The following is a 24,329-nucleotide window of genomic DNA, read 5'->3' as shown; positions in this document are numbered from 1 at the left end:
GGATGCTCCCCACCCCCCCCGCCTCGCCTCAGCGGGCAGCCGGTGTCCCCGCCGCCCCGGGCGGCTGCCGGGGCCCGGCGCGGAGCGGCGGGGGGACGGGGGAGCGGCCGAGCATCCCGGCCGCCGCTCCGCCCGCCGCAGCGCTCCGCTTGAGCCTCTTTTCCCCTCTCCCGGCAGCCTGTTGCCGGTCCTTGCAATTAGAGGGGCCGGCTCCCAGGGGGAATTTTGAAACCTCAAAGGTGTTTGTTGCGCAATGCAAAACGCCACCACTTGTGTTACCTCTGAAACAGACAATTTATTGGAGTGAACATACCTTTTAACATATTCTCTTTTTTTTTTTTTCTTTTGTCAAGATAAATTTGTGCAGTAGGTGTAAACTTAGTAGAAGTGCTGTTTGTGAATTATATGCTAACAAGGAAATCAGGAGGAAAAACTCTCGAAAAGTCTTTATAACTAATGTCGGCATGCCTTAAATTAAATCTGAATTAAAATTTCCCGTTTGTAAACTTTGGGATGTAAACTTTTTAAGTAGGTCTACGCTATAGTACGTGCTTTTTGGACATGGAATTAAATAACTTTCACGACATTGATCCCTTAAAGTCGCAGCCAGGAGAAATTCTTCAGAACAGCAATGAGCAAAGTCTGTCCGTTGAACTGAGCAAACTGAACTTTAAATCCTCGTTTCTGTTGTTGTTTGTTTTTTTTTTTTAAAAAAAAAAAGAAAAAGTTTTTAAATTTAAACTCTCGCAAGTCTCTTTTCAGTGTAGCTGACTCTTCAAGCCTTAGAAAGTCCTTCGCCCCTCGGCGGGCCTGTTAGGAACAAAACATTTTGCTTCCTGATTTGGGAAAGGCCAGAAACTCTTTGTTTGAGTCATGGTGGGCCAGGTTGGAGAGCTGCCCCTTGAGCACGTTGGCGCCGTTCCCCACCGCGCGTCCCAAGGCGCCCGTTTCCAGAATGGCTCCTTTGGTGGTAGCCCAGGAAACTGTCGTGTTGCTCAGGGCTTGGTTCAAAGTACTGTGCCTGAAGAGGGGGTCGTGAAACACCCCGTCCACCCAGTTCCTGAGGTTGGTGACCGGCGAATCCTGGTGCCTGTCGATGACACTGACCGGGGCGGGGACGGCGGCGGCGGCCGAGCCCCCCTGCCGTTTCAGCATGCAGGAGGGGTACTCGGCCTGGTTGAGGGAGGTGGCGGTGTGCGCCAGGGACCAAATCCTGGGCTTGGCCTCCAGCAGCTGCTGCCCCTGCTGGAAGCACATTTTGGACTCGCAGCCGCGCTGCCGGGCGCCGAGCAGGTCGGGGCCGCACTCCGCCGCCGCCGGCTTCAGGCAGCTCCGCGCCCGCTCCGCCGCCGCCGCCTCCTCCTCCTCCTCCTCCTCCCCGGCGGCGGCGGCGGCCGGCGGCGGCGGCATCTTGGCGGGGGGCTCGGCGGCCCGCGGCGGGTGGCTGCCGCCCGGGTGCGGGAGCGGGAGCGGGTGCGGGTGCGGGAAGGGCCGCCTCAGCTCGCACTCCGAGCTCTCCGACTCGGCGGCGTCCAAGTCCTCCAGGTCGCTGAGCTCCAGCTCCTTCTCCTCCTTGCCCGTGGGCTCTGCGGGGTGGGGGCGGGGGAAGGGACAGCAAAAAGAAGACACACGGTCACCGGCCCCGCCGCGCTGCCCCGCGGCCGCCCCCACCAGCGAGGCCCGCGGCCGCCCCCACCAGCGAGGCCCGCCCCGGGGGCGAGCTGGCGGCCGGGCCCCCCGCGGCCGAACCGCTAAGCGCCTCTTTTTAGCAGGGTACCCTCGGCTTTCCCGCTCTTCATCGCCTCTTCCTGCGAGCCCTCCTCCTCCTCCTCCTCCTCTTCCTCGTAGGGCCGCTTCTCGTCCGAGCACTTGTTCCGCGGGGGCCAGGTCATCTTGTTCTCCTTCTTGAGCCGCCGGCGGGCGTTGGCGAACCAGGTGGAGACCTGGGTGAGGGTCATCTTGGTGATGATGGCCAGCATGATCTTCTCGCCCTTGGTGGGGTAGGGGTTCTTGCGGTGCTCCTGCAGCCAGGCCTTCAGCGTGCTGGTCGTCTCCCGGGTGGCGTTTTTCCTCCGCGTCCCGCCGTCCATCGTGCCGTACCTGCGGGCACAGGGGAGCACCCGCGGTGTCACACGGCCACCTCGCCCCCCGCGGACCTGCCCGACGCGGGATCCCAGGGCCCCGGCCCCGGCTGCTTGCCTGCGGCAAGCCCCGGCGGGTGGCTGGACCAGGGAGGGGGGGAGACGGGCGAGGACAGCTCAGGTCTCAGGGGGCGACCTGCCTCGAGAATTCAGGCCGAGGAAGAAGGCAAGGAGGAAGGTTTCAGCTAGCAGCAGCACCGGGGAACGCGCATCCCCGCGGTGCCGTGGCGGCGGAACGGGGGAAGAAAGCGCCTGCCTTTACTCGCGGTAAAGTCAGTGTCAACGTTTCGGGCAGCGGGGAAATCCTAGCGGCTTGCAAACGGACAGAAATCCCGCTTTCCTGTTGTTTGATCAGTCTTCCCCAAACAGAATACATCTGGGTGACCCCAGGGTGTAACTGTTAATAGAAATATATTTCCTCTTACTCCTTTTATTAGTAATCTCTCCTACCCTTTTGTTCCTGAAATTGTAGAAACCTAATGCAGATGACACCGGGCTGCGTCTGAATATTTAATGCTGTGCATTTTCCTCCAGGAAAGGTCATCGGCGCCCAATGGGCCTCACAGCTTGAAACGGTGTGTAAGTGGTTTTGCGCTGGTTTAAAACTAATAAACATACCAGAGATGCCCGGGCGCCTAAGCCTGACTCCGCTCAGGGAAAGGTAATTACCGCCGGCGTGGAGAGGGACCGGTCCCCCCCCCCGCCGCCCCGGGGGGGGCAGGGGACCCCGAGCCGGTCTGCCTGCGGGAGGGGGACGTGTCGGTGGGGAAGGGGAGGCGGCACCGCCGAGGCCGGGAGGGAGATGCTGGGCGGCGAGGAGGCAGGTCCGCGGCTCGGCCCCGCGGCGGGGCGGGCGGGAAGGGGTGGGGATCGCGGGGGGGGGGGGGGGGGGGGCGGCGAGCGGGGCCGGGGGTGGGGGGTGGGGGTGGGGTGGGCTTACCTGTCGTACTGGTACTGGCTGAGGGTGTGATCGTAGGGGTAGTAGGCAGCCGCCGGGGCGATGCCCGCATGCGCAGACCCGCTCCCGTCCTTCGCCTCCAAACTGTTCTGCAAGAGACACCCCGCCGCCGCCCTCAGCCCCCGCCGCCCCCCGCCGCGGGGGGAGCTCGGGTCCCCCCCCGACCCGGGCCCGCCGCTCCCGGGTATCGGAGAGGGGGGCGGGGGGGCACGACGGACCTTCCCGGAGGCCCCTCGACCGCGACGGCCAGCGAGATCAATAGAGACATTAACTCCCGCTGTTACGGTGCCGGGAAAAAAAAGGGAAAAAGGAGAAAAAAAAAAAAAAAAAAAGCCGGCTGGGAAGAACGCATCATTTTTTGCGAGCCGGGGTCTGGGCCGCCCCGAACTGCCCGCCCGCCCGGCCGGGCCCTCCGCGCTCCACCTCGTCAGGCGCGACTTTTAATTGCGTTACCGTGAGAACCGTGCCGGGCTTGAATAGTTAATGACCGCCGGGCTGGCCGCGCCGGTCGCCAAAAGCGGGATGGCGCGGGGGGGGCGGGGAACGAGGAGGAGGAGGAGGAGGAAGAGGAGAAGAAGCGCCCGGGGCTGCCCCCGCCGCGGAGGGGTCCCGGCCGCCGCCCGCGGGGAGAGCGCGGGTGCGGAGCAGCGCGGAGGACGGGCGGGAGCGTCCTCCATCCCCCGCGGCGGCGGGCGGCGGTGCCACCGGGGCGGCTTACCAAGGAGTAGAAGGCGGGAGCCTCGGTGCCGTAGGTCACGTAGTTTCCATAGCCCTGGGGCCCGGCGTAGGGGCCGCCGTAGACCCCCAGGGCGGCGGCGGAGTTGAGTTCGTGCCGGGCGGTGGCGAGGAGCCGGCTCTCGTACACCGGGCAATAGACGGGGGTCTGGGCGGAGGCGGCCGCCCCCGTCTCGGCCAGCGTCCGGCCGCTGGACTCGCAGCAGGTCGTCAGGGAGTTGGTGCTCATCAGGAACTGGGGGGAAAGAGAGCGGCGCTGAGGGCGGCGGGGGCGTGGGGGGAGAAACTTGCCAAGCTGTGAACAAGTTTGGGGCTTTTTTTTCATCAGCTCGCAGCTTTGGGGTGTCGCCCCCCCCTCCCTCCCCTTCCCGTATTTGGCTTCAGCCGGGGGAAAAACGCTCTGGAGAAAGGCTGAGGTGCAAGTACTTTATCAGTTTAAAAAAAAAACAAAAAAACAACACCATAACAACAACAAACAACAAACATCCCGTGACTGTGGGCGTTTAATCCTCTGTAATACGTTGCTCCAGCCCTTTGCATTTAAAAACTAACTTTTCTGGTGGGTTCTCACAAGACTGGCTTTACACCGGTTTTCTCCTCTTGCAGCACAACGCTTCCCGGCTGCGTTTTTGAACCTTTTTTCTAAATCACTCATGCATATTTATTTGGACTGCAGATTTGTAGCAGCCACGCACGCGTCTGTTATTAACCTGCTGGTTTAGAATACCCCATTATGTTTCTGCGGTCCAGACCTCAGTACTTTGGTGTTTAATTGGTAAACTGTGAATTTAATCGGGAAAGAGAAAAAAGCGCTGGGGGGGGGGGGGCAGAGGGCAGGTGGGGGCTGGGGGATCTCTCGCTCCCCTTCTCACCTCCCTCATCTCTGTAATCCCCCCCCACGCGTCGTTATCGCCCCCAAACACCCTAAATCCCGCGTGTTCCTTCCCATTTTAAAATATGTGCGCAGGATATAACTTGAGCATCTCGGAAAGATGCGGAGCCAGCAGCCGATTTCCCGCTCCCGCATGCTAGAAAGGATCGCTGCCGCTCTCAGCCCTGGACGGAAGGAATCAATAAGGACTGGAATTCAATCAATTAACGGTGGTAGGCAAAAAGTCTTACCTGGGGTGCAGAGGAGTAAGGGTAGCCAAACTGAGGATATGACATGGTACAGAGGCTCCCAGTTATCTAGAAACAAGGCGAGACGTCTGATCTGCACGCTATTGCAGCCTGGCTCTGCTCTATTGTACCAATTGATTGGTAACCACAGGTCCCTAGATGCTTATAGGACGAAGCAGAAAACCACATTTAATTTATTTACATGAAATCTTAAACTTACTTTTTTTTTTTTTAACCGAAGGAGAAAAAAAAAAAAAGAAAAAAAGGTATAGTGATTTTAGCACCTTCCCCTCTGCAGCTACGAAACAGAAATAATTGTTACGTGTAGGCTCCGAGGCTGGCAAACGTGACGGCAGAAATACATACTTTACACCCACAGAAAAATAAAGGGGGGGGGGGGGGAGAAAAGTGGCACAAATACAGCAGTTCAGAAGCACGTTTTTTTAAAAGAGCCGAGCCTCTGACGTCACGCAAAACCTATTCAAATTAACCTGCCTGTAAGTTTAACGTTCATTTTCGGGAACCTTTCCCCTGGCGTGGAAAATAGGCTCTCCAGCATCCCTCTCAGCCTGCCTGCTAGGCAGCGAAAGTTTGGAAAGCTCCCCGGCAGCGGCTACGCCTGCTTGCAACATTTCTATATATTTCTGCGGGGAAGGGAAGAAAATGAATGGTTTTAATCTGAAGGATCAATGTTGTATCAGCTAAGATTTTTTTCCCCCCCACCCTCCTTCGTCACTGAAGGGCTGGTAAGCACTTTTAATTAGAAATTAATTAATGAGCAGCTGCTTCTTCCCACCCCACAGTAATAATTAGTCTCAATTACAAACAAGACATATGAAGGGACACACGACTGAGTCTTCATTTAAGATTTAATCAACAGTTAAAATTAGCGCTAACGCTGACAATAAAGCACATGACATGCAACCCTCGCTTTTCTTTTCGGCTTTTATTCCAGACGTGTGATTACAGGTAGAAAACCCTACAAGCGTATTCCGGGGAGTGATTGAAAGGACGTGACTTTTCACGTTGAAACCGACTTTGATCCCATCGCAAAACCTCCGCTGGAAAAGCCAGCCTGCCTGTGCTCCGAGGTGCGCACAGCTGGGGCGGGGGGAGGTAAAAAAGGGGGGGAATTGGGGGGGGGGGTGCAACTTAAATGTGCCAAGTGCTTTTTCTTACCGAAGAGCAAACATCTCTTTCCCGGTGGTTAGCTGGTTCCCCGGGGCTACGGCGGGACCCCCGAGTGAAGGAGGGCCTGGGAAGGAGACTCGTCTCCATCACCCCCTTCTCCCCAACCCGTCCCACCGCCGCTATCAGCCCCCCTGCCCTCTGGGAGCGGGGACCCCTCCACACAAGCAGGCAGCATCGCCCCCCTGCTTCACCCTGGGGGAGGGGGGCAGGCTCCCTGCTGCCGCCCGGAGGTAGCTGGCCGTCGGGGGGAGATGCTGGGGCTACCGGCCGGCGGAGGTGGCCGAAGGGCTGGGGCTACCGGCCGGTAGCCCCAGCATCTTCCCCCCGACGGCCAGCCACCACCGGGGCAGGGCGAGGAGGCAACCTCCAGGCGGGTGGAGGGAGCGGAGGAGTCAGCTCCGAGGCTGAAGCTCGGCTGCTGGTGCAGTTGAACGCTGCTCCGTGATGTGCAGACTTGCTCAGAGAGATTCCTGGGTTCAGACATGTGAATAGCCCCAGGGTCACACTCTAATTAATGATGATGTTCTCTTCTTCTCCCCAGCTGGAAGACTGCCTCCCAGAAACGAATCTGCCCACACTGACAGCTCGATTGAGGGTGATTGATGACTATCTGGAGACCACAGTACACATAATATAATATCTGCTGCGTAATTGCTTTAATTTACAGATGAAAATACTAGTTCTCAGATTGAGTTAGACTACAACGAGCGGCGTTTTATGGCGCTTTAGAGTGTTTGCAAATAAAAGATATCAGATACAGTACATGCAAATTATCCTGACAGCTCAGTATCTGTAGCCGGGAGAAAGGTACAAAGAACGGGAATCAAGTGACATTAATAATCGGTTTTGAATTCTGTGTTGATTGGGGCGGGGGGGGGGGGGGGAAGAAAGTGCCCATTCTTTCCTCACCTGAAATGCTAATACCCACTTCTTTCTGGGAATATTAATAACTCAGCCATTGGGTTTCTCTTACAGAAACGCTCCTTTATTCCTCCTGCTCCCCCGGCGCTGCCAGGATATAACGATACTTCTAGCTGCTCTTTACAAGCAGCTCCCTTCTACGCGACCTGCTGACGGGCTGTTGCATCGTTTGGGAAGAGAAGGCAGCCGGTGTTTGCACAAAGGTCCTCACGCAGCCTTTGGTGCTGCTCCCTCTGCCTCCTGCCCCGGGTGCGCCGGGCAATGTTTATTTAAGCCCTGGAGTAGGAGCTCACCGGTGCTAGGGAAGAAAACAGTTGCACTTATCTCAAGAGCGGCTGGGTGTAAAGCACTATAATTAGCTGGGAGAGCTAGAGAACTAACTGCCTGGAGAAGTCCTCGCACTTTTCCAGGCTACAGTTTGGGAGATGTCCTGGTGTTGTGGGTTTGTGGTTGGGTTTGTTTGGTGTTTCCCCCCCCCCCCCCCCCTTTTCATACTACTGCAGATGTCAACTCCGCAGTGGCCCACAGAAGACGACAGGTTTTGGTATTTAGCTGAGTCTATCAAACTTTAAAATACAAGGTGAAATTCAATATTTATAGTCCTCTTCTGTTTATATATCACAGTTGTCTTTCACTGCACCATGCAAACACTCTGGTGCCCATTTTTGCACTGAACTTTCCTGTATTAATCATGATAATTATTTGTCATTTTTCTTTGCAGCCTGCCTGCTCTATTACTTCACCCCGGTCAGCTTTGTGCCAGTTCCAATCTGTATTCCCTAGAAAGCAGTCATTAAATAAAAAAAAAAAAAAAACAAAAAACAACAAAACCAAACAACCAACAGCAACAACAAACCACCAAAACCATAAACAAAAACCAACAACAAAAAAACTTAATAACCTTAAACACTTAATAACCTTAAATACTAAAAGCTGACATTACATCTTCCTCCAGCCTTCATGTCTTGTTTCTCTTACAATCTACAAATAATGGCCCTTTGTTGATAAGAAACTCAACACAATTGTATTTCATCTTAAATTTTTGGTGCCAGCGCACAAACATGCAATAAGCCCCGCAATGTTTTAAAATAACCTTTGTGGTTCTTGCACATAAACAACATAACACTGTTCAAATCCAAGCAAAGACGCTTAATGCTGTGGGCTATATCCTTAAGCATTTGGAAAATGCAAGTCTGTGCTGTGCAATAAAAATTGATCCTTGCCAAAGCCCCTTGCCTGTACATAGCAGTTAACAGCTTTCGAGACAGAGAAACACACACCGCTTTCTCCAAAGTTTGAGCAAGTAAAGCCATCGCGACCCATAGGAAACGCCGGAGAGTTCCCCCCTTGTGAGGGTCAGCCTGCACACCCAGGCAAGCAGGTATTTTACAGCCAAAGCCCAACCAAGTCTCTCTCCGAGGGTTGTGTGTTTCTTCTCCGAGAACCTGGAGCCAGCGTTCGTACAAGTTTTATCATAAAAGCATGAAACGCGAAGGAAACGCTGTGACGCTGGAGCAGGCCACAGCAGGTAAAACAGAGAACCTCTTCGGGACTAACGCTTTGATGGACGTCTTCAGGGACGTGATCTAGAGGCAGTTAATACAGCTACACTTTTACTATCTGCATTTTCATCGCCTCCTCTTTTGGAGGGGTTCTTGCCACTCCTGGAAATATTTCAGCGACGGAATTTGCTTATGGGCTAAACAGACTTTAGCGAGCTCTTTCAGTCGACTTTGCTTTGTTTTCACGTTACAGATTTAAAGCAACCTTGACACCGCCTGACAAACGCTGTGAAGCTCTACATGTTGCCCATTTGGGATCTGACATGGAACCGAGGGCAGCCTACAACATTTTCAAGTAGATTAGCTCCTGTAAAGTCGCTATCGACAGTAAATACGATTGCTTTTTTTTTTTTTTTTTCTCCTTTTCCCTGAGCCCATCTGAGGTGCAATTGCATCTCCTGCACTCTGAATCGAGGGACAGCGAGCTGATGCTGCCGACCTGCACAAAGCTGTGCGACGGCTTGTGATCGGGAGAGCCATGATGACAAACGTAACAGTTGCATAAGAAGGCGCAGCTCATTAATTTACTCAGATTACGACTACACGTAAAATCAGTTGTTCAAAGCTATCCCTTTGAACGCTTTCATTTTCTAAGTCTTCAGTCCCCTTGGCAAACAATCTAGATTAAAGCAGAAAGGCCTCACATGCTCATGCTGTTCTTTGTATTTATTAACTTTTCACACTGAAGAGCTAGAGCCCACACGGGTGCTCACCCACCCACCCTCCCACCCAGACAAAACTTTTCAGCAAGAGAAGCAAGCGCTGCGACCTGGGCAGCTGCCGTACGGCTAGATGGACCCTACAGCATATCCACATTTACCTGCCCGGTGCAGAGCATCGCAGCTACGCTCTCACTAGCAAAGCCAAGCCCGTATAAGGTTTCTCTTTCCAGCCTCCGCACCCCCGGTGCCGCAGACTCGTAGGCATGCAAACGCCACCGCCTTTAAGCTGTCTGGCAGCGGACAGCTTGAACACACTTCTCTGCGAAGATAAAACTTTCCTACTTGCAAGGTCAAATTCTATGCCTTTTAAAGTTTGCCTTAAAATCCGGAAAGTTTGACTCGGTACCTTACCTTAGCTCTCGCTGAATATCATATCCACACCCCCTTCCCAAGAAATAGCACACATGTGTTAAAATACGTTTGCCCTCTGTCCTAGGTAAAGATTGCACAAAGCCAAATGATTCATCACAGATAGTTTCTCTTCCCTCCAGCAGTTCGTTTTCAGCTGCCTTGCTGCTAAAGCAGGCTTGGAAAGGGGGGGGGGGGGGAGCGGTGGGGTTTATCCCCCCCCCCCCCTTCCGTAGGGAGAGAGAGAGAGAGAGAGAGAGAGAGGCAGACACACACAAGCATCACCACCAAAACAAGAAGAAATTCTTTACCTGCGATCACGCCAGGCTTCGGCTAAAACCTCGTCGCGACGGCTGTGCCATGGCAGGGCTGGCGTCCCCTCGCCTGCGCGGGCTGACGCGGCGGGGAGCGGGGGAGAAGCGCGGCGGGGAGCGGGGCAGGAGCGCGGCGGGGAGCGGGGCAGGAGCGGGGCAGGAGCGGGGCAGGAGCGCGGCGGGGAGCGGGGCAGGAGCGCGGCGGGCATTCCCCAGCCCGCAGCACCTGAGCGGCGCGGCGCCGCGCCTGCCGTCCCCAGGCGCCACAGCCACTTCACTGACCCCCCGTACCAGAGTGACGTTCCCGTGAACAGCTCCACTGAGCACACTCTTTCCTACTGATTAACACTTTCCAACGCGACCAGGCACTCCACTTCCAACTTTTCCCGTTTTAAAACAGAAGCAGCCAGCACCGCTTGCTTCCGCGGGTTATAAACGCCGTCTGGGGCGTGGGGGACACCATAATTAATAGCAGGTTAGTAAAATTAGCGCTGCCACTCCAATTGTTGTCCTTGTTGCCAACAATAATTGCATTGATTCTGGAAGGACACGAATGTCCTCCATTTAACCTAATGATCTGCGGGTTGCACACGCTGTAAGGCAGCCGTAGCGTTGATTAACTGCGCGCACCTCCGAACCATCATTTATCTCTGCGAGTCACGACCGAAAGGCGCTAAACTTGCAGGCAACTCTCCCTGCCTCTCTCGCCGTCTTTGTTTCCCTCCCGTGCGAGGAGGCGGGCTGGCTGGCACGCCAGCGCTAGCCCTGCGCGCAGGAGACGGGCACCTGTACCTGTCCCCCCATCGGCCTCAGCCGCCTTCATAGCCCCGGGGCAGCGCGGCCGAGCCGGCCGCCGCGGAGCTGCCGGGAGCTGCGGGGCCCAGCGCCCCCCGGCCGCGGGGAAGGGGCGCGGGGGGGGCGGCGCGGCGGAGCCCGGAGCCGGGGACCCGCTCCCGGCAGCGCTCCCGGGGCCGGCCCCGCCGCCGCCTCCCGCCGGGGGCGCAGCCCGCCGGGGCTGCCCGGGCAGCGGGGGCTTCCTCCGGGGTGCTGGGGGGGCGGGCGCCGGCGGCAGCCGCAGGCAGGTCGGGGCAGGAGCGCTTGACCCCGCTTAGCCTCTCCGTCCTCCTGCTCCCGCTTAGCCTCTCCGTCCTTCTGCGCCCGCCCGTCCGTCCGCCCGCCCGCCTGTCTGTCTGTCCCGCCCGGTCTCGGCCTCAGGCTGCTGCCGCCTCTCGAAGTTATTCAGGCCCGAGGCTAGGCGAGCTGGCAGCGAGCCCCCGGTCTTAAATGTCTTTCCTGGCGTGCAGCCCCCCTCCACCCTCTCACCCCCGGGCTCCGAGACCCGCTCCCGGCTCCGGCCCGCCGCCCCCGGGCCGCGCAGCGCCCGGGCAGCCCTGCGGGGGCCTGGCGCACGCGAAGTTTTACAGCGCAGTCGGTACTTTTCTGTTCTTAATTGTTTGTTCAGCACGAAAAGGGACAAATCGGGATTGACAGAAGGGGGAGGAGGGATCAATATCAGTCCTGTTTAAAGGCGTAAGCCTGGGCAGACGTCTCAATAAGACAGAGGAGGAGAAAAAGAGAATATTATATCCTACCTAATTAAGCGAAGACAAAGAGGTGTGGGGAGAAAGGTTCAGGAGAGGTGGGGTGGCAACGGGAATTTTTAATCCGGTGTCTTCCCACCGTAACCACCAAGGCTGAACAATAACGTTAATAGGGAACATCTGTACATCGACAGATTTATTCTTGCCAGGGCTCTTTCATGCTTGTGTCATTTGCATGGACCCGTGCTCGTAATGTTCGACACACGCTGCACCTTGTAGTGCAATGACAGGGTAAATCTGATGAATGTTAAAACTGGGAAATCCTCTTCTCTTTCCTCTTTCTCCCTCCTCGGATTGCCCTTGCAGCTTCCAAGGCGGGGAAACCACACGGAGAAAGAAAACGTGAGCCTTCTCCCCATCTGCACTTGTAAACAGAAAGCCAATCATGCAGCGAGCCTTTGCATTTTAAAGCAGAGTAACAAACCCGCAGCGACGTGGACGCCTGGGTTGCCCGCCCAGGGCTGGCCTGCTCGCCGGGAAGACGAGGGGTACGTGGCCTGGGACAGGGGCACAGCTCCGCTGCCCGGCCGGCCCGTGGGACCCTCACGCCTTCTCCAAATCGCCCGGGGTGCGCTGCCCCCGATCCGGCCCTGCGGATCTGGGCTTCGGCTTTCCCTTCCTTCCCCCGGGGCTGCCCGTCCCGCCGGCGCTGCCCCCGGGCTCTTGCCGCGGGCTGCCTCCTAGCCCCCTGCCCGGCTGCAGGCAGCCCCAGCGCGAAGCGGGGCCGAGGCTCCCGGGGGCAGCGCCGTGCCCGCGGGGGGAGCCGCCGTCCCGGGGGGACCCCTCCTCCGCCGCCCTCCAGCCGTCCCCCCGCTCCAGCCCGCGTTTTACAGGGTGGGGTGGCATCTCCCCTCCGGCCCAAATGTGCTTCGGGGGACCGGGACCCCCCCAGCCCCCCTCCGGCCCGGAGCCGCCGCCGGCGGATCGCGGGAGCGCGGCGGGAGCGAGGGGTGCCGCGGCCCGGGCGCCCGGGGAGCTGCCGCCCCCGACCTTCCCGGCGGCAGAGCAGCAGGGGGGAACTGCTGGGGTGAGGTGCTGGGGGGCTGCGGGATGCAGCCGCCCCCCCCCCCCCCCGCCCCTTGAAATTTGCTGTGATGTTCAAGGGCAGGGGGCATCGTTCAAAAAATATTTTTTTATATTAACACCTACCACCAGTAACAGTATATTAATATGTACCTTTTGTAATATAACGACCTCAGTTCCACGAGATCAACTTTTCTTTTTATTATTTCAGTGATGGTTCAAGGAAGCGAGCAGGCTCTTGAGTATGTCTTTTCCAATTTGCTCGTGTTGACCTGCACGCCTTGGAAATTGCCACCCATTGCCACTTTGACCTACGCACCAGAAAGCACGGTGGCTTTCTGACAAAGAGCAGCCCAGCCAGGCAGAAGGGCGATCAAACAGAGCAGAGCTGAAATCCCAGTAGACATGCATGCAAGTCAACCCTAGTGACCTGAAGGACACAACCACTAAGGGAGCACGGGTCACCAGTGAATCTGGGAAGGTGCTTGCAACCAGAGCGAAAGCTTTTGGGAAGCACTCCCAAAAAATCATGGGCCACAGCCCATGGCTGGAAGGGCATTTGTAGATTTTGCTTAATGTTGTTCATGATGTTGTTACAGATTTTCTTTTTCCCTGTCTTTTTTTAAATGACCAATAATACTAAGGTTTCAACCATTTTTAATGTTTAAATGATTAAAAGGTGCTCTGCTCACAGTAGAAATGGTGTTGGCCCTGTCTATCCTAGCATTCTTTGGCACTCTCTCCCATTTCTGTAGCTAGATCAATGTCCTCTCTGCTGTGAAAAGGCCGTCATTAAATGACACCAAGTGGTTAAAATCCTTAATTTTCCATGTCATTAGACGAACAGCACTGGTGATAGCAACCCATACTTCCATTCAGAAAGGGAATATCATTTAATTGCCAGTGTCAATTCCCACAGCACCGTGGCTGTTCTTTGAAGAACTACTCTCTAAGGGATCAGGTGGGAGAAAACACTAGCTTGGTGTCTTATTTTTTTGGCCTTTATTTTCCTGTAGATGTTATTAAATCACACCTGGTCAAGGAGTAATATACTAATGCTTGTCTCATAACTCATGCACACTATGAAGGTCCTAGAAACACATTAGCTTCATCATGAAACCTCTGAGATAATTTACATAACTGGAATAAATTCACAGGAAAGCCAATATAATTCAGAATGTAGTAAATACATGGATAGAAATCAGATTTTCACTGAAACTATTTTTGTCCTCATCTGGTTTGAGTGCCAAGTTTTATGCTAGCCTCAGAGCAACAAGGTTTATCTTAATGTGCAGGAATCCATACAGGTACATTTCTTTTCCTTTTCTCACGTTAAATTCATTATGTGATGTTCAAAAGACTGATACACATTAGAAAACCTTTAGGCATTTCAATGTAAAAGGGGTGGTTTATTAAAAGGATAGGTTATTACTTTGAACAATGACTTCAGTGCGTACATTTAAATGTGAAATGTTTATCTGGTACTGACCTGCATTGTACTGATCTGTACAACTATACTTTTATTCGTAAATGCGCACCTATGCTGAGAAAACATTTATTTTCAAATTCTGTGTGATCATTTGTGGGTCCTTTGTAGTCCACAATGATATAGGCTCATAATTATCTTTTCAATAATTTTCTGAGGAAGCGTTACCATAATTCCATTTGTGAGCCCATGATTTTGAGAAGATATTTATTCCGTGGTAGGAAAAAATGTTGATGTGGTTAGAGAAATAGCTAAGGCTGTCTTAGTGTACTCGATATATGGATGGGCGGAGAGAATCATTTTTTAGTAGGAAAAGAGTATCTTTTTAAATGCTTAAAAGCTTAGCCATTTCAACTCCCCTTGAAGACCCTGAAAAGGCAGAAGACACTGAGTGAGTCAGTAGCACCAAGTTCTCCCTCCTGCGCTGCAACTCTGCCTGAGCAGGACGGGCAGCCTGAGCCTGCAGCCCTTGCCCAGGTGAGCAACGCTACTGAGGTGGAGCTCCAGGGAGGCAATGCAGGAATAAGCTCCTTCCTCCATCTTATACAACTAAAGAGAAGGGGGCCTCGGGTCTAATCCCACCGATCTTCCCGTGTGTGAGTAGCTCCGTGAAATGCTACTCGTGAGTGCTCGCTTCTTGCACAAAAGGGATTGCAGAAGAGAGCTGTGCGTGCCTCAGAAAACAAAGATGCAGTTACAGCAGCGTTTGTAGTTTTCAGTTAGGGTTATCTTTCAATGCAGGATGAACCGTCATTTTTTTCTGCTAATTATTTTCATTAGCTGTTTTAACTTTTCCTGAGAGCTCTTAATAATTGCTTCAGAGCAGAATGTGTAAAACTGAAAATTATTTATGGCACTGATTAGAACTACAGAATACTAATATGGGTAGTCAGGAATAATTTACCATAGCAGGAAAAGCATTATTTAATTGTTTAATATAGAACTTTAATTGTGCTTGCATATAATTATCATGTAAATATCACTGTGATCACTTTAAGAGGTTATTTCTAAGTGTGCCAAAATTCTGAAGCAATCTGAAAAGAATTAATTTTTTTCTTGCCTCCCTTCACAAGTCTCTCAAGTGCGCTATATGTTTTAACTTAAACCAAAATATAGCCAAAGGCAGACAGGAGTTCCAACAGTGACCAGTGTAATACTCACTGCTTTTAATTACTGTAACAATAAATCACACAGGAATGTCCTCCAGGAACTAAATGATTTTCTAAAAACATTTGAGAATATTTTTGAAATTCAATTAATTGAAGGCACCAGATAAAAGGTACACATTCTTAATGGCTATAAAATAACCCTAAGGGATGTAACTGAGCTCCAAGCTGAACTTCAAAGTGTGACAGAAATACTTACTGTATTACTTTAAAAGTATTCAGATCAATGAATCAGTTAAAATTACTTATACATTTACCAACCTTTTCATTTTCTTTCTGAATATGATAGAAAGAATTGCTCTCATTTCCCAGGATACAAAAAGCAGTTGAGACCTGTAAAAGAAATTGTAATTAAAGCCAGCCTTCAGTCAAAATTGGTATTATGAATTTTTGGTTGACACAAGATAAAGGGGCCAGCAGAACATAAAAGTGGCTTGATAAAACATACGTTTAGACATTTTGTACCGAAATTTAACTGGTTTGTGGAGATATTTCAGGTTCTGGGATTAAATCTGTCCTTGTTAAAGCCAGTAAGCATTTTTCAATTGAATTCAATCGAGCCAGAATGTCACCCTGCAATCTGTATTGTGTACAGCTGTGTACTGGACCAGTTATCTGATTGTGGGCCAAATCAGTTTTCTTTTTTTTTCTAGTCTCTGTGGACTAATCATGCTAACTTGAACACCTACATGGCTTTGCAAGGTGCTGAACATCTCAAACAGTCACAGCATGCCTTCAACTTTTGTGGGTAGTAGTCTGAGGTAGTACACCAGTAGGATCCGACCCTATGAAAAAATACCTTGGCATTTGGCCAGCAGTTTATGAGCAACTGAGGTTGTTTTAAAATAAAAGCATTTAAACCAGCACCATTTTCTGATTTGTAAGGTGATTTTATAATGCAGCATGACTCAACAGCAGGAAAGTGTTAAGATATATGTAGAAGCTGAACTGTCGCTACCAGTCAATTTTTTTTTTAGCAGAGGTGCTCTGTTCTGAGCAGCTGTTCCTTCCCCTCTATAATCTCAATCTATAGCCACACTCCTAATTGTACCCAGGCCATGAAAGCAGATCATAGACCCACAGTCATCATACCACAGAGATAAGGGTTAACTTGTTTGCAAATGGCTGCTTATAATAATTATTCACTGATGGGAAATAATTAAGCTGCATATATATTATTCCTCAGTGCAGAAAGTTTAGAAAGAGTTGAGCCAGAATTATGCACACATGTACATTCATGCACATCTGTGTCTGCCCACTTGTATGTACACACACACACACACACACACACAGAGACAGGGAAAGGATGCAGAGAAGTGTCTGTTCTATATGAAGGGACTGTATTCCAAGAAAAGGCTGAAAATACTCCATAGAAGACTAATAATGATATTTTTCAATGGCTACCAACTTTCAGTACTCACTGATAATGTTCTCAGTCGCACGTTAACATTTTGTCGATGTTTAAAATGTGTTAAACTGAGTAAATATGACAATAATGCTGCAGGAATAAATGCATCTTTATCACTTCTGTTTCTTTTCCTTGTTCATTCAAAATCATAAACACCAAAAGAATCTTTGAGTATTTAATATTGATGTTATGTCATGAAAATGTGACAATTTTTTTTAGAGCCCCATGCAGTAATTTGGCACCCCCCAGGTGCAAGGTGGGGGGGTCCCTGAGATCCACAGTAGATTGCAGTTGCAAAAATACAGTTGCTGACAATACATATTATATAATAGTTATTTTATAACTGCAGGTAATAAATATAATGCAAGACTAAAACCACCAATAAGACTCAGGTTTCGTCAAAGAACTCTTTAATAAGGGCAATAGTCTAACCATGACACTCTTATAATCAGGGACTGTGGACTGTAGAAGACAGTTTGAATATTATGGGCAAATACCCATAATATTCACAACAGACTCACATCTACCAAATTAGCGGCTGTGACCTGCAGCCAGATTCAAATCAATTCTGTATAAAAAAGCCTGAACTTTCTATTAAATGTTTGTTCCACCAATTACTCCAATCCACTGTTCACAAGCATTTAAAAGCTTTTCTCTCTGAGGACTACGCAGTTAAAATATCTTTTTCAAGAATAGTTAGGTTGTTTATGTCAGAAGGGCCATGTGTCTAATAAAGGAACACATGGATTTATGTGTATATAATAGCTCCATAAATTCTGAGAAACTGTAGGACGTTCCTGCATTTCCCCCTCTCCTCCCTCCTTTTTTTGAAAATCAATAAATATTTGAACTAAAAAAGTCTCTTTCTCTTTTTAAACCTGTGGTGAAATGGTTGAACTGCAGTAATATAGAATAACTGAAGTAAAAAAACAAGTCAGAATATTGGCTTCAGATTAAAGCTGGGTAAACCCAGGATAACTTGTCTTGTAAGTAGAATCATTTCATTGAAAATACATGTCAGGCAAGGTTAAATACAATTAACAAAGGAAAAAAGTACCCTCATTCTTTTTACTTTTAGGTTAGCAAAAAGTCAGTGCAGTCAAGGTATGAAATGTAGTCATGTTTGTCGTAAGGTGCTATGTTTCATCTGTGTTGTATTTTCCAGTTAACATTCCTCCTCCTCCTCCTCTCCCAAGCATCTGATTTCATAGCAGGTAGAGTTATCAGTCCTAAGGACACAGACAGTGGGAGCTGAGGGATTTCTGCAAAATCCTCATTGATGTTGAACGAAGAGCCTTCCTTGGGAGGATGACTCCGCCCATATCCAGAGACAACCGTGGGAGGTAAAAGATAAAGAGCAGATACCTGCAGCTGCACATGTCCACAAAGAGCGTGTCCTGTTTGACATTTCAAGCCTCACACAAGGCTCCCAGCCGTGCTCTGTTCCCCTGCCAGCCTATTTTTCAAGTGGAAGCGGAGCAGAATAGGACAAAAGCTGCTTATCCAGGAACCAAGAAAACGTCAGTACCACGCTCAAACCCAGAGTGGTTGGGGATGCAGCAGAGCCAGTGGTGATGTTGTTGAAGCTGGCTACTGTGGCTGACTGTGCATCACCTAGAGGAAATTTCAGCTGAGATGATGCGATGGAGCCAAAGGTCAATGGCAGCCTGTGGCATCACAGCCATTTCCAGAAGATACTCCAGCTCTTGCCCAAGCTGCAAAAGGATGCCTATTGCAAGTTTGGCCAGGTGGTCATGTGAGCTGCTGGCTGCCTGTGGTCAGCCAAATGAAGAAGTCTGAGTGGGACAAGTGTGAGAAAATCTGTTCCTTTCCAGCATTACTAAAATGCAGACTCGGTAGCAGGAGCTCAGCTGGACCTTTGCTTTTTTGCCCACTGTCACTTCTAGCTTTAACCAATAATTAAAACCTTGAGCTGCCAAATCTATTTTGTGGTTCCCTGTGGGACTATTGTTGTCTTGCAGTTTTTCATCGGGTTTTCTTACCAAAAGGCAGTTAGCCACTTCAAACTACTGTGTAAAGAAAGATCTCCTAACTCTGTCAGCTCCCCGGCCTCAGACAGTGCTTTCTAGTCTCGCTGAGCATTTGGGAGGAGGACTTTCTGGAAGTGGCGATTCCAGCTGACTACTCTTTCATGAAACTTAAAGATTTGAAACAGAAAGCATGGTGGAGTAAAACCTGAGATGATCTGAAAAAGAAAAAACTGTAGATAGATGTAGAAGACTCCATAAATGTAAGTAAGACTTACAAATCTGAATTTTTCCTATTTAAAATGTTTCATGTGAATTACACTCTGGGAAAAGGCAGATGGAGGTACTGCAATCACTCCCGAAAGCAGAGAGGGTCGCAGGAAGACTGGGAGGGCAGCTTGTTCCTCTGCTCTGTGTTATGCTGGCCCTTGTGATATATGACTCTAAATAGTTTTTTGGGGGGCAATTTGTGAGTCATGTGACTGTAATGGTTGACCTTTCTGTGAGAGAAGAAGAAAAAGCAAAGGCAATTTTTTTTTTCCCCTACTGAATGCGATATATTTACTTTCAAGAAACCTAGCTTAATCTGTGTTTCAGTAACCACCGGTAAATTTATAAGGCTCTCTAAACTGTCTTTTTTTTCCCTGGAATTACAAAGCACCGTGGCTTGCTAGCTAAACAATCCCCAGCATTGCTCACCTGCAGTTTAGACAACGTAAAATCACTCAGACCAGCTTTATGAAGGCACTTCAGGATTACCAAGAGACAGGCAGGGGGGACCTTTATGAATTTATAAAAATAAGGTCATTAAAACTGCAGTTCAGCAGCCCAGTCCCAATTCTCTCTTCATTTTATTTCTTTCTTTCACTGAGTCTTATGAGTTTACTCTTGTCTTGCCTTGGTTGCATTAAAAAAATCCACATGAAACTCCCTGAGAAACAGGATAATGATAAAACCTTTTTGTATTTTGAATGCCACCTTTCCTTTTTGTAGTTTTGTTATTCTCATGGAAGTGCATGTGCCAAGGTAAATTTGTTCAATAGTAGAATTTACAATTGAAAATTTTATAGATAGAACGAGGAAAAATAAAGTCAGTTGTAACAATACAAATAAAGAATGAATCTTGTGTTACATATGAATCATGCAATTAGTGAATTCCACTAAGGATAGTAATTGTTCATTACTTCAGATCTGGAAGCTATTTTGAAATGTTCTGGAAAGCTGAATGAGAAGAATATAGTTTATCTTCAAAATCAAGTTCAAAGAACTTACCTTCAAGCAAATGACAGCATTCCCAAGTAACGATCACACTACAGAATAAACGCTAAGGGGAACTAAACTTAAAGCTGCCTAATATAGAAGCTTGGCTGAAATAAAACTTGGAAGGAGGTTCCCAGAAGATGATAAAAAAAAAAAAGTTATGGTGAAAAAAAGCGAGACAAATGAAGGCCTACGATGTTCACACCAAACACATCTCTCTTCCACTTTTACATGTGTGTCACAGAAGCATGTCCCAGTGCAGCTGAATCCCATAAAGGGTCCTCTGTAAGCCCAATATTTTTCTTTCATTTGGAAGGAAAGTTTTATGCTAGTACTACATAGATCTGTAAGTGGTACAGGTTCTGTGTATATAGCCAATTTGATTTTCTTTCCTCTACTGGATTTAACTTCAAAAATAGTGTTTGCAATGGATGAAATGAGTAAAATGATGTGGTAAAACTGCCTGTCCCAAAGCATTTTAAACTCATAAATAGCAGTCTAGCTTTTATTCCTAAGTACTTAGAAGCTTAATTTAGCAGGATTCCAGAAAATAAGGGTAGTTCTATGGGTAAATAAAATGCCTAGAATCTTTTCTCTTGCTTTATCTGCCCCCAAGATTTGTAAAGACATAAACCATCATGTCTTAGGGCATAAGCCAATTGATGAACTTGAGCTGCTTTAAGAGACGGTTTTATAGTCTTTCTCTGCAGCAGATGGTACTGGTCAATATTAGAAATAGGATACTTGATGGATAGACTGTAGTTCTGTTTCAGAATAGCCATTCCCATATTTCTTCCAGATTCAGCTTTTCTTTCTCCTTTCTTGACTGCCAAGATTATCGAGGATATTTACCCCAACACACCACTTATGGTCTTGTTTTTAAAACTTTCATTGAAGACAGATTTATTTGGACTTCTGTTAACCAGTTTAGAGGAAATTGTCCTTCTGGCAGCAATATCTCCTTGGGAATCTGTCAGTGTTAATTCTTTCTTTAGCTGTTGAGCCAAACCAGGAGTCAAAATACATATTTAGGAACCTAAATAAGTTTTTCAGAGTTTCTGAGCATCAGCAGCTTCTGCTCTGGTCAGTAACAGCTGATGCTCAGCATCTCTGACTAGGTCACATTTTGGAGAAAGCTCTTAACTCTTTCATGTATCAAGGGATGGAACTCATTTCCTTGTGCCAACGTTTGCAGAAAGGGATGCATAAAGTCACGTTTAGGAAGGAAATTTCATTTAGAGATTTAACAGTAAGAACTGGTCTTATCTTGGGACTAAGACAGCAGATTTAGAAGGAAAAAGCTCTTGCAATGCATTCTCTGATGCATTTAAGCTAGAGCTGTGATGAAAAATTCTGCTCTAAAGGAGCAGGATAGAAACCTGAACTCAAGTCTTCTGTGAGTCAGATTGAACACGTGTTAATGATGTCCTTCAGTCAAAACATTCAGATTTCAATTCCAAAATGCCAATTCTAACAGAATTTCCTTTTTTGTTTTGAACATATCAGAAACCTTTAGAGTAGAAGTAGAGCAGAACTGGTTCCTTCGGGGAACTTTTCACTTAAATCCACATATGCGCAGCCTGATTTTCAACAGTTATGATGAGTGCACAAGCACTCCGTAAACATCTACAGGGTCTGAACAAGGACAGAAGAAAAGCAGAGTGGATAGGTGTGTGGCAGAAAGGTTCTCTTTTCCGAAATCTAGACATAACTGAGATATTTCATACAAATATTTGTACATATGCATACACATATTTATATATATATGGGAAAGACTATGGTCCCTCTATTTGAAAATATTGTTCTAAAAATTTTAGAATGTAACTGATTCAAAAACAATTTAAACAAATTAGCTTTTTATTGAAATTCTCAGAAAATTTTAATCTTTCCATGAAAATATAATCTGCCCTAAACTGGAATAAAACAAGCAAACCTGGTTTTCAGTTACTAAAAACTGACATTGTTTAGTTGAAAATGCTTCAAAACTTAGAAAAACCTGGTAAGTAGCCAGAAGAAAAAAAAAAATCGAAACTTCTTTTGCACCTTTAAGCACCTAATGACAACTTACTGGTAGCAACTGGGAGTGGGAACAAATGAGAGTGGGTTAATGATATGCACCTAACTAGAAGACCAAAAAATAGAAATTGAATTCTTGTCTCTTCTAACACTTGATGTTTCTATGGTTAAATCCTCTAAATCTTTGTTGTTAATCTGAATCCAATACTTTGGACAGAGATCTATTTGCTCACTTCAAAGATAACAGAGAACTCCTAGAAGGGAGGTTAAGAAAATCTCTTGAATGCTTACTGCAATTTAGTTTTTTGTATTTTTTTTTTTAATTAATAAATCATAGTATCTTGGAATATATCTATACGAATCTGGCAAATAGACCAGGTAAAGGACACTTCTGACTACTTTCACTTGCACTCATATTCTTTGACCCAGGATTTGTATAAACAGATTAGAGGCTTACTCTCAACTGCTGACCCGGGCATTGTTATGGATTATTTGGTTATGTAGTCCATGACCATTAGACCTTAATTTCTCTAGACACAGATATACCAACCATTCTACAGATTCCAGTTTCTTTAGCTAGAGAAATTCTGATTTCCAGGGCTATTTGTTTCTTTAATTTCCTTCTTGTATACCCTGATACATTCCAAGTTTATGTATGAAAATTACAGTGTATGTAATTTTCACAATACTATTTCATCTTTTGCAATTTTATTAATAGTTGTGTTAAACTGCTTTTGCAAAAAGCAAGATTGTACTTTGCTTTAAAATTGCAAGAGAAAAGAAAAGCTTTTGAGTAGCTTTAAATCCATCTAGATGTGAATAATTTCTCTTTGGAAGTTCTCTTTAGCAATACCTAATATCAGATGGCATCTATATTTACAACATTTCAACACCAAGAATATTTGACTCCTAAGAATCTCGCTGAAGATTGGGCCAGACACATAGTCCTGTTTGAGCAAGAGCACATTCAGTTCCACCATTGGAATATGGCTTATTATCTTGCCCAGAGTTGTTACCACCAAAAGCAGAAAGTTGTTCAATAAGACTTTGATAAGCTATCCAGAGAACTTTTGGCACTAATTCTCTGCTCATTGGGTGACATAAACAGTTCCCAAATCTGCCCTTTCCATTTTGGTAGGAACAATACATTCCATCTTGCATAGCTAAGGAGTATTCTGTCAGTGTAGATTGCCTCGTCTGACAATGAGACCAGACTCTGCAATCAAGACTTCCTTTTCATCAGGGTCTGTAGATTCCTTACAGTCCTGAAGAACCATCAAACTAACCTTCTCTTGTTTACCACCCCTTTCCTCGTCAGGCTGTATCTGTCCTTTCTTTGGAAGGCTCAGTCACAAGTTCTAGGTTCTTACTGTCATTTGAAAAGATAACTCTGGAAACTGTTTCCTAGCATTTGGGCCTCCTGGTTGAGCATGTGTTATGGTCCCTTCTCATCTTCTGAGTATCAAGAAGCAGATTTTGAGATACTGGCATTTTTAGACAAGTGAGACACTGTAATTATCAACTTGGAAGCACAGAGGTGATGCCTCTGCCTTGGCTACTTTACTTTGCAGCAGAATGTACAAAAGTTTTAATGCACTGTAGACCAGCAACCTCTCAATAACAGAGGGTGATGTTTCCTTTCTATGTGAGAGTTCCAATACTTGCTCAAATGACATGCATTTGCTTAGCCTGAAGGTGTCAGGATTAGGTTGGATTCAGAGTGCACCCTTCTCCTTTTCAGTGAAGGATCCTTCTTTTTAGGTTATGAAACACCTGGGAGAAATACATTTAGAAATTGCCCTTGATCCGCTTTCTCTGGGAACAGTTCTGGAGTGCAAGATTTATTTCTTCATGATTGCTTCAGAATACTTTGGGGGGATTTGTTTTCTCTCCCAAGGACACTTTCTGTGAAGCCTTCTAAGAGGTGGCTGCTAAAATATGTATAAATATCCACATTCTATTTGAGGAATATGGCTTTATACTCAAACAAATATTTGGAGTACTACAGATAATTCATTTTCTAATTACATAATGGGGATATTTGCTTTCTATATGGTTGCCTTGCTGCTTACTGCTATATTAGCTTAATGTGAAGGACTATTTATTTATTTATTTATTTATTTGTTTTTATGTCTGTTTATAGGCTAGGGGAAAGACATATGACTTGTGCTTTTTTGAGATAAAAAAGATAAGAGAAATTTTTGAAAAAGGAGATGCTTGCTTATCTTCTTGCTGTTGTCATTACCTCCTGTTTCCTACTCTACATCCCTTCCTGCCTCCTTTCCTTCCTTGGACCAGATAGTTGAGTTTGGACATTCTGGTTTGAAGAAGGTGGTTGTAAACTTGTTCTGGATAGACCTGAGTACTTCA

The 24,329-nt window shown here is 48.0% G+C and overlaps 1 protein-coding gene and 1 long non-coding RNA gene across 4 annotated transcripts in view; one reads left to right on the top strand and one right to left on the bottom strand.

The window, feature by feature from the left end:
• Positions 1 to 289: 289 nt before the first annotated feature.
• IRX4 (iroquois homeobox 4) lies at positions 290 to 10,280 on the bottom strand. Of its 3 annotated transcripts, none has more exons than XM_087758881.1 (6): positions 10,009 to 10,280; positions 4,957 to 5,022; positions 3,818 to 4,069; positions 3,082 to 3,188; positions 1,778 to 2,100; positions 290 to 1,586 (listed from the first exon to the last, which is right to left on the bottom strand). In XM_087758881.1, the coding sequence occupies exons 2-6, from the start codon at positions 4,999 to 5,001 to the stop codon at positions 814 to 816; spliced, it is 1,500 nt and encodes a 499-aa protein (XP_087615007.1). In that variant the 5' UTR covers positions 5,002 to 5,022; positions 10,009 to 10,280; the 3' UTR covers positions 290 to 813. The 3 variants fall into 3 exon arrangements, with proteins under 3 accessions (XP_087615007.1, XP_087614997.1, XP_087614990.1); XM_087758871.1 differs by having other exon boundaries at positions 4,957 to 5,115; positions 10,009 to 10,279; XM_087758864.1 differs by lacking the exon at positions 10,009 to 10,280 and adding an exon at positions 9,448 to 9,489.
• Positions 10,281 to 10,362: 82 nt separating this feature from the next.
• Positions 10,363 to 24,329, top strand: part of LOC148057414 (uncharacterized) — a 33,298-nt gene continuing 19,331 nt past the window's right edge. The window contains exons 1-2 of the long non-coding RNA XR_015705056.1: positions 10,363 to 10,486; positions 17,861 to 18,946. This is a non-coding gene — a long non-coding RNA (uncharacterized LOC148057414). The remainder of the gene's footprint in view (positions 10,487 to 17,860; positions 18,947 to 24,329) is intronic.

Source organism: Nipponia nippon, unplaced genomic scaffold (genome assembly GCF_047370975.1).
Source record: "Nipponia nippon isolate SJK-2023a ecotype South Korea unplaced genomic scaffold, ASM4737097v1 scaffold_1, whole genome shotgun sequence".
Classification (NCBI taxonomy): Eukaryota; Metazoa; Chordata; class Aves; order Pelecaniformes; family Threskiornithidae; genus Nipponia; species Nipponia nippon.
Note: the sequence above shows the minus strand (reverse complement) of the source record. Positions and strands in the feature narration are given on the sequence as shown.